The sequence below is a fragment of the Callithrix jacchus genome, chromosome 4 (genome assembly GCF_049354715.1).
Source record: "Callithrix jacchus isolate 240 chromosome 4, calJac240_pri, whole genome shotgun sequence".
Classification (NCBI taxonomy): Eukaryota; Metazoa; Chordata; class Mammalia; order Primates; family Cebidae; genus Callithrix; species Callithrix jacchus.
The window spans coordinates 139027109-139047517 of record NC_133505.1 but is presented as its reverse complement, the minus strand read 5'-3'; the positions used below and the strand labels follow the sequence as shown (position 1 = coordinate 139047517).

The following is a 20409-nucleotide window of genomic DNA, read 5'->3' as shown; positions in this document are numbered from 1 at the left end:
AAAGTGAAGCCTATCTCAGCGTCATCTATTGGATAAATTGTTCTAGAGCAGCTCATGCTTGTGGAAACATTTCCCTTGGATGCTGCTGAAGTCAGTTTCTACACTGTCTTTAACAGAAGTGCCAGGGGTGAGGTGGGAAGCCGTCTCCTTTTGCACTGGCTTTTCGGAACCTCACTACTTTGTCTCAGTGAATCAGTTCAGCTTTCATTGCCCTGATGAATTCATGTCCTTTCCTTGTTCTGTGCCCCTTTTTGACACACAGTAACTCCACCCCCACCCGAATCATTTAGCAAGTGAGTGCCCATTTGAGGCAAGTAATGCAGCTGATGAATGCTGAGTTTGTGTGAATTAGAGAAGAGAGCAACATTGTTGGACATGCCTGTTGAATTTGCACAAAAATTGATTCACCCTTTTTATGGGGATATAAATTGCCGGTGAATGGAGGCTGAAACATACGTTATTATTTCTTACAGGCTAGCTTGCTTGTCTCGAAAACTGAGGCCTTCTGTGATGCGAAGTGTCTTCAGCAGCAGGGTAATTGCTGCCGGGCCACTCGCTGAGGAAGTGCTTAGAACTGATTTGGAAATCACAGAAAACAGTGAGCATTCTTTGTGGTTAACGATGTGCTTCTTTTAAGTGCACCCCAGCCAACGGCAACAAAGAAATGTTTGGAAAGCAAATTGAAAGGCTGTAAGGGAAAGATGAAGAGAGCGTACAATCCTAACACAGCTCAGCTGGTTGGTGTTCTGTTAAGAAATATTTATAAGTCTTCTGATTATGCCCCCCAACTTCCAGACAACGCAGGGACCTCTCCAAGCGTCATGCTTTGCGCATTAGTAATAAGGACACATGCTCCAGAGTAATGCTGGAACACAGGTTAATGCTCTTCAGCTGTATGCTTCTCCCTGGCAGAGCACATGATTTCATAATTAGCCTGAGGAAACAGGCAGCCCTAACAGCCAAGGAAACAATGCACCTGAATTGACAAATGAAGTTCAAGGCTTTAGGCAACCGATGGCATATTTCTGGAGCACTGGAAAGAGAGGCAAGAGTAGAAAGTGAACGGTGGTTTACTGATTTTTCAATTGTGATAGAGCCTTATTAAAATAAAGTTACTGGCGAAAGGGGTGAATTTATTACACATTGTCATGTTTCTGCAAGTATTTGATTCACATGTAATACAAAGAAACTGTGCCTATGGATGACTCACAATGCTTTTTATTGTAACTTAAAAAAAATTGGTAAAGAGCTTTTAAGCAGGAAAAACATTTCTCCAGGAAGCTTCTTCTAAATCTATTTGTTTTTAACTTGTTAAATTTCAGTAGAAAAAAAAAAAAAAGCTATTCATAAGGGAACCTTATAGCATATATGCAAAAATGTCAGCAAAAATAAATTCAAAGGATAATTTTTATTAACTGTACACTAGGGATTATATGTCTGAGTATCATACAAGTAATGTACAGATCAGATTCAATTTATTATAAAGGTCTGTCTTATCCATCTAATTTAGCCAAACATTGTAAGAAAATCTTGACACCATTCTTGCTTTTTGAGCTAAATGTTGTTGATGTTTGTGTATTTACTCCCTGCCTCTTAAGGGCTCATACTTTGGTTGACTCCTCTCAAACCTCCCACTCTCCCTTGCCTCTCCCCGCAGTGTTTCAGGTGAGAAAACGAAATCTTAGGTAACTATTACATGGCTTATTGGAGGCCATACAGATCAGTAGTCTGGATTTATTTCCTCTGTGTCCTCATTCTTCTCCTGAAAGCAAACTGAAAATTAACAAAAACATATGTTAATTTTCCTCCTAACCAGTGAAAGAACAGGTATAATCAGATACATTTTAAACAGATTGATAAAATGAAATTATATCATTTCTCTTACTTTTATTCCGCTATAAATGGCACACTTGCACATTCCCATAATATGATTTTTATGGTTTTTCATTCATCATATACCATACCTTGTGATAAGTCTTTACTGTGTGTTCTCATGTCATTCTCATGATAGTCCCATGAGTCAATATCTTATTTCTGTCATTTTGTGGGGTTCCAGGTCACACCGCATGGCAATCGTCTGTGGCTGTCATATGGCTACTTCAGTAAAATACTCAGAATCTTGGAATGTTCGTTTACTGAATATTTACTGAATGTTTATTGAACACTTCTAGATGCTGGGGACACAACACTGAATGAGATAAAACCATTGGTATTATGGAGCTCGGATTGTGGTGGGCTGGTAGCAGTAAACAAATAAGAGAAACATCAGAAAGTGCTAAGTGCTGTGCAGATAATTAAAATGCAGTGATGTGATAAGCAGTGTGTCTGTGTGGCTATTTGAGATCAGGGTGCTGATACTCAAAACATGAAAGAAAACAAGTGACCCAGGTTTTGAAGGTTGTCTTTCGATGTTAACCATAGTGTGTACAATTCAAAACATTATATACTATGAAGAAGATCATCTGGCATGGGCATCAAAGAGCTCAGTACACCTTGAATTCAGGAAACTACCTACCTGGGGAAAATATAATTAATGTTTTTTCAAATGTGTCTGAACCGCATGAACTCTCTCTTCTATTTCTGTGGCATTGTTACACAGATGCTTAGTAAGCTCAGCTAGTCTTTCAAGCTTTGATCTAGAGACTTGGTGATTTTATAGCAGTTTCTTTCTTAATACTAGGCATGGATGTGTTTCTCTCAGATTCTGTATTCTTTCTCATCAATAATATTAGAGAACTAAAGGCCTTTGAGAATACAGATCAACAAAAAAGATGATTGGGGAAAATTACCATCTTTCAGGCAATTTTTGAATTAAAACTTTGAAATCTCAACTTTCTTAGGAAAAACTAAATTTCTGCCCTTTTTGACCTATGAAGTATATACACTGAAATCTCACTTATAAAAGGAAACTCATGGTAGCTGTAACCAGGTAGATGCTAGCCCTCCTGATACTTGGGAGACCCTGATCTTTTTGGATAGGGCCAAAATGAGTTCATACTATGGCAGATTGCAGTCCAGTAATGAGCAGGCAGAGTTTTAATAGAGAAGCGAGAACTGGGAAAGATACTTTTTATTCCTTTGTGAAAATTTCAAGTTCATCTGCACATTAGAATCACTTGGAGATGTTTTAATAATTCCAGTGCCCAGGCATTCCCATCCCCCACCAGTCAAAGCACAATCCCTGGGCGGTGGACAGAGGCATTAACTTATTTTTCAAGTTTCTCCATTGATTCCACTGTGGGGTTAGTTCAGTAACTATTGACCTATGTGGTTAGGTTCTTTGGTAGGAATTAGGCAACTTGACTTGCAGAGGTATGGAAAATTCCAGGCATAGGGTGTGGGGATACAAAGCAAGTTTCCACACACAGCAACTCAGAGTGGCCATCTGATGTTTTAAGAAAGGGCTAGCATACACTTGCACATTTCAGATTATTTTTTAAGATAGGAAAATAAGCTGGGTTTTCCTAGCATGGAAACCCTTCTGAGATAAGCTTAGTGAATTTCTTGATAACTCTAATTATTTTCTCTAATTTATATAGTGAGGGCTGGGCACAGGGGCTCATGCTTATAATCCCAGCTACTCAGGAGGTTGAGGCAGGAGGATCACTTGAGGCCATAAGTTTGAGGCTGTAGAGAGCTATGATTGATTGCACCATTACACTCCAGCCTAGGGAACGGAGCCGGACCCTGCCTCCAAAATGCTAATAGTAATAATTTATGGACTGAGACAGCAATTATTGAACTGAGGGTAGAGGTGTGTTTCAGAATATTCTGAACTAGGAACTTTTCTTTCATCCTCATAGCTGCCTCCCTTTCCTACACACCTTTTGTCAACTGGTATCAGCTGCTGTATTTCTAAGCAACAGGGATAATTGCACACACAGAGTTTAAAATTTAACAGTTGTGTGTGGTCACAGGGCATCAAAGCAACATTATTTTGTCTCATTAGTAAATGAAAGTCCCAGGTAATTCTGAGCTTGTATTTAAGCCAAGAGAAGTGTTCTCCAAAATCTTTTGTTACAATTAACAGTGACAAAATTGACCCCCTTTTTATTCTGAAAAAATTTCCAGCATCTTTCCGGTTATGTAAATAGATATCCTTTCCCTTTCTTCTCAATTCTCCAAGGTTACTAATAAGCAGTGAAATGCCCACAAGCTATAGTTGCAGAAGGGAGGAGGAGGAAGAGCAGCAGCAGTGGTGGATAATTAGTATCTTATTAGAGTGTGGAGGAACATTTGCAAGTCGATGACTGTGTCAATGCTGCCAGATCTTCTGGAGGTACCAGAAACATTCCATGTGCTTGGCAGATATTCAAGAAATATCAAGCAGGATATCTTCTAGACAGGGTGTGAGTCCCAGCACTGCTACTACTTATTCATTATGTGGTCCTTGGAGAACTCCTTAACCTAAGTGACAATTTTCTTCTGTGAAGAAGAAAGATTATATTTAATTCATGGGCTTTTGTGAGGATGAAATGAAATAGGCATGTTAAACTCTTAGTGGAGTATGTGACACACTGAAAATACTCAATAAATACAAGATATTATAATGAATCTATCATTTAGTGTAATGAGAGAATGGTCAGAAGACCACATGAAGACAAATATTCCAGCTTTTTAACTTAAGGAAAAGGTCTGCACTGAATGTATACATGGGAGAGATTATAGTAATTTTTGAAAGAAATTTGAAGTCAAACTTTAAGCAATTGGTTTGTGAACACATTGCCATTAATGACTAGAGGCCAGCATGGTTTCAGTACACACAGACTATACAAGATGGCATTTTCTTTTGCATTTGATTTGCTGGACCTATAGATTACATATTAAATATAGGTACATCCGAGTGATAGTAAAGGTATGTTTGCAGGGTTTCTCATTATATCCTTGTAGAGGAGGCACTAAAAAGTTGAATTAGTTATAATCATAAATATTTAAAACCCATACCCCAGACTTTTATTCTTTGAGATGGAGTTTCGCTCTTTCGCCAGGCTGGAGTGCAATGGCGCGATCTTGGCTCACTGCAACTTCTGCCCCACTGGGTTCAAATGATTCTCCTGCCTCAGCCTCCCAAGTAGCTGGGATTACAGGCTTGTGCCACCACACCCAGCTAATTTTTGTATTTTTAGTAGAGACAGGGTTTTGCCATGTTGACCAGGCTGGTCTCAAATTCCTCACCTCAAGTGATCCACCCGTCTCGGCCTCCCGAAGTTCTGGATTACAGGCATGAGCTACTGCATCCAGCCCCAAACTCATTATTAATAGACTGTCTACATTAGGTTACCTAATGAGGCCTTAAAAGATAGTGATATTCTAAAATAGTCGTAGGAAACTAAAGGTTAAAAATTCATTGAGGGTACAAGTAAATAACATTCAACAACTCTTTAAAAATGATCTATCTGTGTATGTACAAAGTATAAAATTGTACTTAACTGGAATTCATATGAAAGAGCTCTAAATATTAGTTCATATCGTATTAGCTCAATACAATATGGCTGCTAAATAGATAAATGCAATGTTAGCCTATAAATTGTACTGTTCACATCAAGGGAAGTAATATTGACATATCATCCTGTCTTAGGCTGGCCACACCAGAGGACTCCTTCTGGAAATAGCTTTTAATGGACATGTGGATAACTGGAGCATATCAAAGAATTGCATGATGAGTGAAACCTTGGGAAATCTGAGTACCTGAGGAATGAACAACAGCTGAGAATATTTTGCTTGGATAAAGAACAATAAGAAAGACATAATCATTGTCTTTAGAGTAGCAGTGGTCGGTCTTGCTCAGGAAAGGTGGATTAGTTCCTACTTATTAGGCCCCCAAAGAAAGAAAAGAAGACCCAGTAAATACACATTAAAGAGTAGAAGAATGTAGCTTACTAAGGAATACATTTCTGACCATCAGAGGTATTAAATTTGAGTGGATTGCCTTGTGAAATTGTGAGGTCATGAGCATTATCACTGGAAGTATTGAATACTGTGTGATCATTTCTTAAAATATTTTTGAGAGAACTTCTCCTTTGGTGGGAACTGGGATTATGTATCTTTCAGCTTATCTTCCAACTTACGCGTGATGCTAAAATTACTTTGCATTTACACTTTCAGGTTATTCAAGAAATGAATAAAAGGGAAGACATCAGCAACTATAACACTGTCTATATTATTTTTTCACCTGCCTCAAGAAGTTCACCTGCTATCTGGATAGATAAGCCCTGAATCATTACAATGGTTATGAGAATATTTCATCTCTTTTCCTGTTATTAATTTGAGTATATTGGCTGGGCGCAGTGGCTCACACCTGTAATCCCAGCACTTAGGGAGGCTAAGGCAGGCAGATCACTTGAGGTCAGGAGTTCAAGGGTTTGAGACCAGCCTGGGCAACATGGTAAAACCCTGCCTCTACTAATAATACAAAAATTAGTTGGGCATGGTGGCACGCACCTGTAATCTCAGTTACTTAGGAGGCTGAGGCATGAGAATCGCTTGAACCCAGGAGGTGGAGGTTGCAGCGAGCCAAGATCATGCCACTGCACTTCAGCCTGGGCAATAGAGTGAAACTGTCTCAAATAATAATAATAATAATAATAATAATAATTTCAGTATATTTTGAATCTCTATGGTTGTTGTGTATAAGTTTTGAAATCTGAAAAAAATCATAAAAAGAAGGAAAGAATGTTTTATGACTGGTATATATTCAAAAGAAGGTGGAGGGCTTCAAAAGCTAAGCTGAATGTGAAGTTTCTGAGGTCCTGAGCCCCTCCCCTGGTGCCTTACTTTGATCCTAGAACAATCTATATGTTCCCTGCCTCCTGGCCTTCCCTTTCCTAGGCATCTTAAACTTAACCTCACTTACCCATCTTCAAGTTCTATTGACTCTTCCTTGAAACTAAATCTAACACATGCCCACCTCTCTCCAGTGTTACAACTACTCACGCTTGAACCTTTGGGACCACTGCCAGCTCCTAAGTGTCTTCCAGCCACCACTCCTATTCCTCCTCATTCTTCACATGGAAACCACAGAATTATAGAGATACAGATATAGATATACATTATACCACTTGCTGTTTATAGCTTCCTACAATCGTGTGTACATTATCACAGTGTTTGGGGCCTCATCTGATCCCTGCTGACCTCATGGACCCCTTTGGGTGCTGTAATTCAGTCCCACGGCTTTTGTTGCTTCATCACACTGGATTTCAGTATACTGGCTGGGCGCAGTGGCTCACACCTGTAATCCCAGCACTTTGGGAGGGGATTACAACCTCCTGTCCAGGCCCTTTTCCATAGCTATTCTCTCTTCCTGGAAACTACTGTCTCTACACTTTGCATGGCTGTTTCCTAATTGTGGAAGGAAAAAGGAAGGAGAGAAGGGAGAGAGGGAGAGAGGGAGGGAGGGAGGGATAAAAGAAATAACAAGTTTTATCTTCAAAATTTATTCCTTGCCTGAAATGGACATAACCAGTTAAAAGAAAAGATTGAAAGGGAGAGGGAGGTAGGAAGGGAGGGAGGGAGGGAGGGACGAAGGAAGGAAGGAAGGAAGGGAGGAAGGAAGGAAGGAAGGAGGGAAGGAAGGGAGGAAGGAGGGAAGGAAGGGAGGAAGGAAGGAAGGAGGGAAGGAAGGGAGGAAGGGAAGAATAAAGGAAAGAACAGTTTTATCTTCAAAATTTATTCCTTGCATAAAATGGACATGATCAGTTAAAAGAAAAGATTGAAAGAGAGGGAGGGAGGACAGAAGGAAGGAAAGAAGGAAGGAAGGAAGGAAGGATAAAGGAAAGAACCAGTTTTATCTTCAGTTTATTCCTTGCATAAAATGGACATGACCAGTTACAAGAAAAGATTGAAAGGGAGGGAGAGAGGGAGGAAAGAAGGAAGGAATGAAAGAAGGAAGGAAGAAGGAAGGAAGGAAGGAAAGATAAAGGAAAGAACCAATTTTATCTTCAAAATTTATTCCTTGCATAAAATGGACATGGGCCATTTTATGCAAGGAATAAATTAGAAGTCATCTAATTTTTTCTTTTGAGACAGAGTCTCACTCTGTTGCCCAGGCTGGAGTGCAATGGCATGATCTTGGCTCACTGCAGTTTCCCCCTCCTGGGTTCAAGCGATTTTCCTGCCTCAGCCTCCCGAGCAGCTGGGATTACAGGCACCCACCACCACGCCTGGCTAATTTTTGCTGATTTTTGTATTTTTGGTAGAGACGGGATTTCACCATGCTGGCCAGCCTGGCCTCAAACTCCTGACCTCAAGTAATCTGCCCGCCTTGGCCTCCCAAATTGTTGGGATTACAGGTGTGAACCACTGCACCCAGCCATCATCTAAATTTTTTAAAAATTAAGGTGTTGGGATAGGATGAAGGCAAAGTGTTATCTTATTTGAATGGTGTAGTCTGAAATTGTTTTTTTCCACTGAAATGTATTATTCCAAGCGAAGAGTCAAAATTTTGATTTTATTCCGTATCTTTGATGATTTTATAATTATAACAAGGTATCACATTATCCTAACTGAAATGAGACATTTGGCATGAGATGAAATTCAGGATGTTGTTTTTAGAAGGTGGCACTTAAAGAACAAACAGGTTGCTCAGGTGGGCCTCTTTTCTATAGGAACACTGACTATAGGGTTTAAATTTTGGCATTTTGATAGGGTTTAAATTTTGGCATTTTGATTTTATTTTCAAAATTATCTCCTTATTTAGATTTAACAAAAAAGAAAGGCAGGATGCTCTTTTTCAAAGTGTATGCATGTATTTAATGAGAATCTTCAACATGCCAGTCACTGTGTTGTGTACTGAGGATATAAATCAACATTAGAAAACCTTCTGAAACATGACTTCTCCCTCTAGATGTATTCTTTTTCTTATTTATCTGTTATCTATGTCTAATAACAGATCCCTTATTAGACATAGATAGTCCCAGTTTTATCTGAAGTGGTTTCTAAAGGGTAAGCCCCTTCTATTTCGACATTCCACTTCAATTTCTAAGATTAGCGAAGAAATAAATTATTAAGATTAGCTTATACTGAACTCTGAAGATTGTGTTTTTATAATTTGTTTATATGGTTCTATGATTTTTTTAGGATCAAAGATTCCCTTTAACACAAAATATTTATTATTATACTATTAATATTATTAAACCACCCTAACACTTATTATAGAAATTGATATTATAAACAAATGTTTGAAGTAATGAGGCTTTTGAGATTTAGAAAAAGAAGGAAACTACAAGCACCTGTTGAAAATGATGACAGATGGTAACATTTTTCTCAAGAATCTCCCAGCAGCTGTGCTTACATTCAGTTTTCTAAGCTCAACCAAGGTCTATTCATATCTTTTATTACACCCGTAAGAGTTTTCACTTCCTCCTGTGTAACATAGCACCAGTCAAAGATTTTATTTGAGAGAAAAATAGACTGACAGTGGGAGAACCAATTTAACATTTGTGTCATCATGCTTTTAAATAAGAGGTCCATAGCAAGCTTTTTTGGTATATGTTATCTCAGTTTGAAAGTGACAGTAAGTACTCATGCTATCATGTTAATAATAGATAACTTCCTCTCAGCTTCTGATGGCAATTTGTGTTATTGGTGCTACAGTGCTTTTGAAACCTCAAATATATATTTCATTTGTTTTTCAAAACATGAAGTGTTCAAAAGAGAAAATATCTTGTGATGACATGTTTCAGGAGTAATATTCTATGGTTCAACTGAAAATTAGCTTTATTATTGGAATCAAATTATTAACTCATTTTCAGGTATAACATTTTTATATAAAAATGTATGAACAAGCTAAATACATAATCAATATCATAATCCACAATAAAAACAAAAAAGTCATGCCTCAATGATGATTCATATTGAAGCTGATCTTAATCAAAGTGTTTGAATTAGAATATGACTGAGATCCACATAAAGCCATTCATATAGAATAACATTACCTCAAGTAAATTTCGCTTTCCAGATCATTAATACAGTATAAGTGTGAGAATGACTTCTGTATATCAGCTTTTTATTTACATTTTTAAAAATCTATGTTTTTGTTCTTAAATTCTTATAAAATTTCTACAGAATCATGATTCTCTGAATCTACTCTCTCCTTACCTACACAAAATCCAATTTGAATGATTCTTAGAGTTATTTTTATCAATATTGTATATTTATGATATTATATATGATATATTAAATACATATACAATTAACTTTTTATGATGATTGTGACAGGCTATGACAAAAGAGTGCACAGTGATCAATATTTCTATATTTATTTTTAAAATCATGGAATATAAAGCACCATAGGAAGATGGCTGAGGAATGGCCTTTACCATGAGTGCATAATAGAGCTGCATTTGATACTAGTCGCTAAATAAAATAAGAAGTGGGTGAGGATGTTACTTGGTTCTAATTCTAAAGATGAAATCAGATGTAGTAAAAACGATCTGGGAAGTTTTCTTAAATATCTCCTAAGTACTATATCGTATGGTTTTGTGAATCAACTTCTAAGTGACTTTAACTCTATTCAAACTCTTAATTGGTCAATGTTTTACTGTGTTTGTTTCATTCTCTAGTATTTTTTTTTAAGAGAATGTTAGTAACACAATAACCTATCCATTGATTATCCACTTGAATAACATTTATCCCTTTGTCAGGCTGTCAGGAAACTTAAATTCAGTGAACACTTGTTTTTCAGGTTTAGCCAATCTAAATCTCAAGACTGATGGTTTTATTGCTCACTGTTCTTTCAGGGGCTTGCTTTCATTTTCTGCCTTTATTTCCCTCTTTTCTTTTCTGCTTTTCTTCCTCCAGGTAAGAATAGTTAAATGCTATGAAATTTAGGACTCAGAATTTCTTTTTTGTCTTTTTCTCTTCTTTTACTTCATGTAATTGTGCTTTTAAGACTGTCCAACAGGCCACTTTTACTGTATAATATTGACAGCATTAAGACTGTATTTGATTACAGTCTGAGTATTTTCTTAATACAGACATAAGAAATAAGATACTACTGGGGAATCCTTTGGTCCCATTAAGTTAAACTATTTGTATACCACAAAGCTGTGAATATCAGATGACGGGTTCTTATGTTCTTATCTTTTATTTTCAAACTTATCTCCTTATTTAGATTTAACAAAAAAGAAAGGCAGGATGCTTCTTTTCAAAGTGTATGCGTGTATTTAACGAGAATCTTCAACATGCCAGTCACTGTGTTGTGTACTGAGGATATAAATCAACATTAGAAAACCTTCTGAAACATGACTTCTCCCTCTAGATGTATTCTTTTTCTTCTTTTTTAAAATAGGTAGGGGATCTCCTTGTGTAAAAGGATTTTAAATAGTTGTTGCACGTATAAACTCTTTTTTTCTAAATACTAATGTCAGTTTCCTAAGATTCATGTGCATGTAGGGACTAAAAGGTCACAACAACATTCCCAGATTTCCGTGCCAGATGTGTCTGTATGGCAGATCATGCAGACCCAAAGTCATTCTAGCATCTGGGTAAACACATTCCATACCCGGTCTTAACTATATGTAAATAGAATTAAGATTGGATGGAAAAATAATTGTCTCCCCCACCTTTGTTTTTGTTCCATTGACAATGTAAATAAGTATTCTAAGGCACAAATTTATAACTGAATTACTAAGATTAAGTTCTGAATTCTAGGCAATTTTCATATATTGAAAAGATCAGGCAATGCCTAGAATAGATTGCATGCTACACAGGAATGTAAATAGAGGAATAGGGATTCAGAGAGGGAACCATCACTTCCGTTTGGAATGATCAAAGAAAGCTTCATAGGGGAAATAGAATCATGAGCCTTAGTGGGAAAAAGAGATTCAGTAAGTGGAGTTAGTGGAGAGGATGGATTTCTTAGTTGAATGAAGAGAATAGGGGGAATAGGAAAGAAGAATGTGAACAGAAGCAAAGAGCTGAGAAAAGGCAGAGTAATTGAAGGGGACAATGAGTATAGGTCCTGTGGTGGATTGATAATAGGTAACCTGGAAAGCCAGGTTAGGCTTGATGTGAGGAAACCTGGACTCTAAATTATAGACTTTGTACTAAATACTGTTGAATAAAATGCAGTGACACAGAGAGTGATTTTCAAGGAAGACTGTGAGAGAGTATGTAAATGATAGCATGCGGGAGATAGGAGAAGTCGAAATGAAATAGAACGAAAAGGCAGGTTAGTTTTTAGAGGAAGACTTGAGAGAAGCAGGGGCTATGTGTGGAGATATGAGTCATAGGAAAGAAGTTAAAGAACTACAGGCCAAGTGTGGTGGCTTACACCTGTAATCCCAGAACTTTGGGAGGCTGAGGCAGGCAGATCACTTGAGCTCAAGAGTTTGAGACCAGCCTGGGCAACATGGTAAAAAACAGTCTCTACAAAAAATAAAACTGAACCCGGGAAGATGAGGCTGCAGTGAGCTGTGATTGTGCCACTGCACTGCAGCCTGGATGACAAAGTGAGACCCTGTCTCAAGAAAGAAAAGAAAAAGACTACAGTTTTGAATTTAGATAGCTAGAAGAATGGCAGTATAATTAAAGAAATTCAGGAACACTAGTCTTCCAGGTAAAAGATGAATATAATTTTGAATCTATTGCATTTGAAATGACAATAAGACTTCCAAGTGAAAAAGACTTTTGGATATGTGATACTGAATAAAGGTGAAGATTTGTAACTGTTGGAGCAGATGTGATTCCCAAATGATAAAATATAAAGACAGAAATAAAATTTTAAGGACACATCTTTGAAATCCTTAGTTAGGGAATGGGAGGTGAAAATATAGCCAGGGAATAACAGAAATAAACTATTCAAGGTGGACAACCACTACAAACCTGTAGTGCTTTCCACGTGGAGAATGTGCCTTGTCTTGTTTCCAGGACTTACTTGTACCTAAACTTAGGGGGAAGAATTCAGTCTCTTACCATGAAGTATGTTACCTGTAGGTTTTTTATAGGTGTCTAGGGTTGAAGAAGTGCCCTTCTATTGCTAGTTTACTGAAGATTTTGCAGTGAATGAATGTTATCAACTCTTTTTTCTGCATTTATTGAGTTCATCATATGGTTTTTCTTTTTTAGACTTTTGATGTGCTAAGTTGTATGGATTGATTATCTGTTGTTAAGACAACTGCACGGTCATGCTATATTATCCTTTTTTTATGTGGCTAACTTCTATTTGCTAAGAAATGTTTCTATTTCTATTTTTAAGGAAATACACATCTAGGTCCATGAGAGATAATGATCTGTAATTTTATTGGTAGTGTCCTTAATTTTTGTAACAAAGTAAGGCTGTTATAAAAAAAATGAGTTAGGAAGTGCTCTGTCCTCTTTCATTTTCTAGAAGAATTTGTGAACAATTGGCATTTGTGAACAATCTTTCTTAAATATTTGGTAAAATTCCAAGTGAAAGCATTTTGGCCTAGAATTTTCTTTTTTTTTTTTTTAGAAGAAGGGGAAAAAAAGAAAAAGAGGGAAAAAGGAATATTACTTCATTCCTAAAATGGGTTTCAATAATGGGCGATCAATATTTTGAGTGTTTAAAGTGGTTAATGCATATTTTATGTGTTTAAAATGGAGACCTCTATTGTGTTTATTTGTTTTGGCTCTGAGTTCAAGTCCTGGATATCATTATCAATTTGTTGTCTCGTTGAATCTAAATCTCATTATATGTCTTATGTATCTGGGTGTTAAGATCTCTTATTGTTGCATTAATCCTTTTACCCTTGCATCCTTGTAGCTTTGAAATCTATTTTATTAAGTGTGAGAATTGCAACTCCTGCTTTTTATTTATTTATTTTTGCTCTCCATTTGGTTGGTGAGTTTTTTTCCATCCCCTTGTTTTGAGTCTTTGTATATCTTTATATATATCGTTAGATTTTGTGGATAATATATATTTTGTGTATTTAAAATGGAGAGCTCTATTAAGTTTATTTGTTCTGGATCTTAGTTCCAGTCCTGGATATCGTTATCAATTTTCTGTCTCGTTGAATCTAAATCTCATTATGGGTCTTATGTATCTGGGTGTTAAGATCTCTTATTATTACATTAATCCTTTTATCCTTGTATCCTTGTAGCTTTGAAATCTATTTTGTCAAATGTGAAAATTGCAACTCCTGCTTTTTATTTATTTATTTTTGCTCTCCATTTGGTTGGTACGTTTTTTTCCCCAACCCTTTATTTTGAGTCTATGTATATCTTTGGATATACCGTTAGATTTTGTCTGTATCTTTTGATTGGGAGATTTGGTCGATTTAAATTTAGGGTTGCTGCCGTTTGATATTAACTGGCTATTTTGTCCTTTTGTTGATAAAAATTCCTCTTTATGGCCTAGAATTTTCTTAGGAAGGTTTTTACCCATGAGGACTATTCAGAGTACCTCTGTTCTTCTGAATGACTTTGGCTGGATTTTGTCTTGTAAGGACTTTGTTTCTCATCCAAAGTATCCAATTATTTGGCTTCAAGGTAACCATAATATTATTAACCTTTTAGTGTCTGTAGGATCTATTGTGATGTTTCTTCATTTCATTTACATCTATTTTCTATTTATTCCATCTTCTTTTTATCTTTTTCTCTTTCTGCTTTCATTTACAATCAGTATTTTATTTTGATTCCATATAGTAGATTTTTTTTTAGGATAGAAAGAATGAAAATGGGAGCTCTCATGTATTATAACTGAAATTCCCTCAATAAACTGAGATGTGTGATCATAAGCTAAGGCTGGGGAAATGTCGGAATCTTGCATAGAGAAGCTTTAGAATATTTGTTTTGGGAGGTGTCTTTGGAAAATAGCAATAGATTAACATGGATTTCCAGCCATCAGTGAGGGCTCAGCTGCAGTAAACATGTTAAATAATAATATTATTTGGAAAGCTAAGGCATATTATAATCAAATCTAAATATCTGCCTCCAAATAGGACCTAAAAGTTGGAAAATGTGAAAAAAAATTTTTTTTGAGACAGAGTTTCGCTCTTGTCACCTAGGTTGGAGTGCAGTTGCACAAACTCGGCTCATTGCAACCTCCATCTCCTGGGTTCAAGCAATTCTCCTGCCTCAGCATCCTGAGTACCTGGGATTACAGGTGCCTGGCACCCTGCCTGGCTAGTTTTTGTATATGTAGTAGAGACGGGGTTTTGCCATGTTGGCCAGGCTGGTCTCCAACTCCTGACCTCAAGTGATCCACCCACCTCAGCCTCCCAAAGTGCTGGGATTACAGGCGTGAGCCACCATGCCCAGCCTGTGAAAAAATTATTGTGGAATTACAGGGGTGGCTAGGTTAGTTCACATTTAAATTTTATTTAAAATAAGATCCAACCATATTTTCCTTCAGAAAGGTTGAAGATACGAGCTTCTTTTAGGCAACTGCATTTTTCCGACAGTTCAGAACTTTGAAGTAATTGGTGGCTGTCTTTTCTAAATATTAGGCACTCACCTGATTACACAGGGCAGATGGCACAAGGGGTCATCAATGTAAGTTGAGTGAAATTTCTGTCATTTTCTAATAACTAAGTGATCTGAAAAGCCAGAAAAAGGTGGAATGGCTGAAAGGAGTTGGTATTGCTGAGTGGAAATAGAATGAGTGGAAAACTGGCAAACCAGCTGGATAGTTTGTGGAAATAATGGCTTTGGAAATTTATTTGCAAGACTAGGATAATTATTCTAGTCTTTGAACTGATTACTGTTTGTATTGTATTGCAAAAACTGATTGCTTGGGTCATGGAATCAAATATGAGTTCAGGGAAAAGGCACACATGATCTAAATTTCTCTTTGTCTACAGATATTATTTCATTTACATATTGTAAAATCTATGTGATGAAAAATGGGAAAATCACAAACTCACAGGAGTATTTTATTTAAATTGCTTTCACAATTGCAATCCAGTTCTCAAATTAAGAATTTTGACAAACTTCAACTTTGGCAGAAGAAAAGTCACATTTTATTTGAAAAACTGACATAGTTTCTGTAGACTATGACAAACATAGTCTACAGAAAATAAACAAAAATAAACAAAATATAAACAAAAATATACATACCCATCCTAGTCCAGCAGTGGCCACTACACTGTAGAAGAGTGAAAAAGGATCCAGACTCTGGGGCCAGAGTACCAGGGTTTGAATCCTGCCCTTCCGTTTACCAGCTGTGAATCCTGGACAAGTTGCTTAACATCTTTGTGCTTTTATGTCTTCATCTGTAAAATGGAAAAATAGTTTTATCTAATAGATTTGCTCTGAAGATTAGATTAGCGAATACATGTAACAGGTGTAAACAGGGCTTGGTGAATGTAAGAAGCTGTAGTAGTTATTGTTACCGTTGTGAAGAAAGGTGAGTTAAACTCTGCATTGCCAATAATTTGGGGTTTTTACATATTAAAGAAAATCTAGATCCGGTACCCTGGATGTGAAATGTATGCACACTTGATAATTACCATACAAAGGTGCTAGGAAGAAAAATGCCAAATGCCATCTATTTTAGTATGACTTTTATAGACACTGTGAGGTTTTATCCTGTATATTGCATTTTCTCAGTCAAACATCGCAATCAATTCTTCAAATACAATTTTACTCTTAGTAAAAGGAATTATAATTATGTTTCAGCATAATTATGTTTCTAAATCAACGGTACAATTTCTCAAAAATAAAATATCATTAAGTACTGGAAAACCAGTAAGGCAGTAATTAAGGCAAATTTTATGTCTTTCATAATTGACAAAAGTTAATACTGTGGTTTTGATGACTCAACGAAGTAGGCGAATGTTAACAGGCATAAGAAGATATTTTGGGGATAAAACCAAACTATGCTGCAAAAGAGAAGAGGAAATTAGTATTAAATGGGCGCTAACCATGGTGGGCAGTTATGCCCCCACCCATACTAGCTCATTTGTTTATTTTTCAAAATGTATAAAATAGGTATATATTATCCCCATTTTACTAATATTAAAACTAAAGCTTTCAGAGTTTTACTTCAACAGTTCTTCAAGGCTGTTTAAGAGTACAGCTGGCGTCACATCCTAGTCATTTTCTTGCAAAGCCCATGTTCTCTCCACTGGTCTGTCTCTCAGAAGTGATATGTACACCACTGAACAAGTTTAGTATGAAAATTATGGCTAATTCCCCAAAACAAAACTTTCCTAGTTTTTCAATATCTTCTAATTCACCTGGTTTCCTTTCTTTGCATATTTTCGGTTGCATTTCATTTTAATAAGGATATGCCATAAAAAGTCATACTGAAACAGTATAAGCTACACTTGCCCATGGATCTCTTTGCTCTTATGATGGTGAAGTGGGGCTCCAACAGGAGTTGTAATGGAAAGAGTGATGACCCTAGGGCTGATTCTGGCTTTGCTGCTAACTAGTTATATCACCTTGTGGTAAGACATTTCATAGTGCTGTTGTCCCTCCTTTAAGTTTTACAAGGAAGGAAAGGCATACAATGGTATCAAATGTTACTTCATTTCATCTCTTGATGCTCTATGATGTTATTAGTCTACACTATGTTTTCCTGAAAGGCCAGAAGTTCAAAGATGAACTAGTTTTCCAGCGACCTGATTCCCCAGTTGGAGTACTCCATCCCCTTGGAAATTCCCGGCATTTATAAAATAACTCTAGATAACAAGATTTTGTTTTTAAAGGTCCTATAAATTCATTTCTCTCTGTATTTAGGTATCCTGATTTTTCTTTCCCATATTTTCCATAGGATTATTTTACAAATGCAAATAGAGAATTGAAAAAAGATGCTCAGCAAGATTACCATCTAGAATATGCCATGGAAAATAGTACACACACAATAATTGAATTTACCAGAGAGCTGCATACATGTGACATAAATGACAAGAGTATAACGGTAAGGCATCTGTGAGTGAATTCATGCATGAATAAATTGTATATTTATACCTGTGAATCACTTTAAAGAATAAGAGAAACGAGTCATACAGTCTTTTTTGGAATATTTTTGAAATCTTTTTTAGAAGCCAAAAGAGTGTAAGACTACAAATTTCAATAAAATCAACTTTTGTATTGTATGAGTTTAACATTTTGAAGATCCTGTTAAAATTTGTATGAATTAGTATAAATACATTTTAGATTCTTCTCTGTAAAGTTTGAAAACTTACAACAGATAAATGCTTGAAGAAATGTATGAGACAAGAGAGAATAGTGAATCTGAACATTAGGATATAATTCATCTGATTTGTAATGGACTCATCTTTGTAAATTTCTAAAATCAAGATGAATAGGTGGCTGATTATAATTGCCTACTGGTAAATTATATGAGGTTTCTTATTTTCAGACTTCATGCAAAAATTAATGTCTTTATGCACATGCAAATTAAATATTTGGAAGATATGTACTACTTCAGATATTTCCATGTTTGGATTGATTTTATTTTGTATAGACCAATATAATTATGTTTTACTATTTGGTAAATCAAAGCTTCAAAAATGGGAATGTAAAAAATATGAAGCAGTTCTGATTAACATTCAGCATAAAGAGTAAAAGAGGCAGAAAAAATAGCACATGCGAAAGAGGCATTACTTTTTATGCAATATACAGTGCAATTATACTTTAATTGGAATAATAATTACAGTCATTTGACTTATTAAGGAAGAATATAGCAAAGAGAACATTTAAAATAAATAGCTTTTGCTTTATTATTTATTTTCAAAGTTTTTATTACAAAGATCTGGCAAAAACACCTTTGTCTGTGGGAGGATTGAACAATTTCTTTACATCCCAGCAAACACTCCCCACCCTATAGCCCTTTGGGCAATCTCTCTTGGTTGCTCAATGGAAACCAATTTCATCTGACATTACTTTCCCTAGTTGCAGTAAACCAGTTCCTAGGAAATTCCCAGGATTCATAAAATGACTATAGATTGACTCTAGTATAGTTAAAAAACCCAGAATCAGAAATCCTTCTATATTCTTTCTTTAAATTCATATGTGTGAATAGGCTAGTTCCTAGGAAAACATCTACTGTAAAAGGAAAAGTCTTAAGGTAATTTTAATTTTCATTGTATTAGTTTATTTTCCCCTAAAATGTTCCTTGGCATTTAATTTTCCAGAGTCGCTGCTACTGAATAAGAATATTTGTTTAGGCGCTACCAGTTGCAGGTTTAAAGTTTCGGCATGGCAATGATTTATTGTTGTCACATTCTTAAGAGTGTAATTACTGAGTCAGTTGTCCTTCAGTGTGGTTTGGAACACATAGTCTTGCATGCTGAGAGATGATTCCTTCCAAAAAGTAACTCGTATATTTGGATGCTTAATGATTTCATCAAATTTGTGCAATTAATGTTAGAGACCATGTTGAGAACTCCAAATGTTATTTTCTTTTTTTCACTTCTATATCTTGTTTACAACAGAGTTCTGTAAACTCAACTCAGTGGTAAGGAAAGTGGTCTCATGAGACCTAATCACACTCATGTTTATACCCAGGATAGCACTGTGAGAGTGATCTGGGCCTACCACAGTGAAGACGCAGAAGCTGGTCCCAAGTACCATGACTCCAATAGGGGCACCAAGAGTCTGCGGTTATTGAATCCTGAGAAAACCAATGTGCTCTCTACAGCCTTACCGTACTTTGATCTGGTAAATCAGGACGTAAGTGTTTTCAGGTTTTATGTTTATAGGGATGGGCTTATTGAAAGTATATACGAGCATTTTTGCTTACATTATTGTATTTAGTAGCATGTTAAGAGAAGGTGACTTTGTGTCTTCCCCCCATTTTTATTAAGACAGGTTCCCATTCCAAACAAAGATACAACATATTGGTGCCAAATGTTTAAGATTCCTGTGTTCCAAGAAAAGCATCATGTAATAAAGGTATGTGATTCACAGGCTAAAATCAGTTTGTACAAATGGAAGAAAAAATTGATGTTGTTAATTTGATGAAAACAGTACAAAATATAGAAATATTTCTCAATTATTTGAAAGTTTTTTGAAAAAAAAAAAGAACTGGCTTGATTGACCTGCATACTGTTTGAAAAGTCTGAAAGCTTGGATTATAGCTAATATTTTGGTTATCTCCTAATTTTATGTATCAAAGGTCCTAATTTTGGTACACACTTGAACACTGCTAGTTATTATTTTAGGAAACATTTCTACAAACAGAATTGCTGAAATTGCAATTTAAAATAATATGTTTATATATTGATAAATTATACCCATAAAAGGTACATCCCTCACCAGTAATGATTGAGAACATCTGCTTTATTGAAAATACTGGATACTGTCATTAAAAAAAAACAGTGATAATATTTTTTTGAAAATAGAAAAAAGAAAATTAGTGAATTTCTACAGAAATAAAAAAATACAGAATTGGGTAATAAATAAATTCAATTTGCCTGTGGCATGCAATTCTTTTCCATTCTCCTGGAATGGGCCTCCCAGAACTTTTATATCTACTTAGTGAATGAACAAATATTTTTA

General features: G+C 36.0%; 1 protein-coding gene across 1 annotated transcript in view; it reads left to right on the top strand.

Annotated features, from left to right (window-relative positions):
- MOXD1 (monooxygenase DBH like 1) overlaps window positions 1-20409 on the top strand; it is a 118982-nt gene that overhangs the window by 9286 nt on the left and 89287 nt on the right. Inside the window, exons 2-4 of the mRNA XM_002746967.6 lie at window positions 17678-17824; window positions 19417-19581; window positions 19720-19803. Of these exons, the coding sequence (XP_002747013.1) occupies window positions 17678-17824; window positions 19417-19581; window positions 19720-19803 (396 nt within the window). The remainder of the gene's footprint in view (window positions 1-17677; window positions 17825-19416; window positions 19582-19719; window positions 19804-20409) is intronic.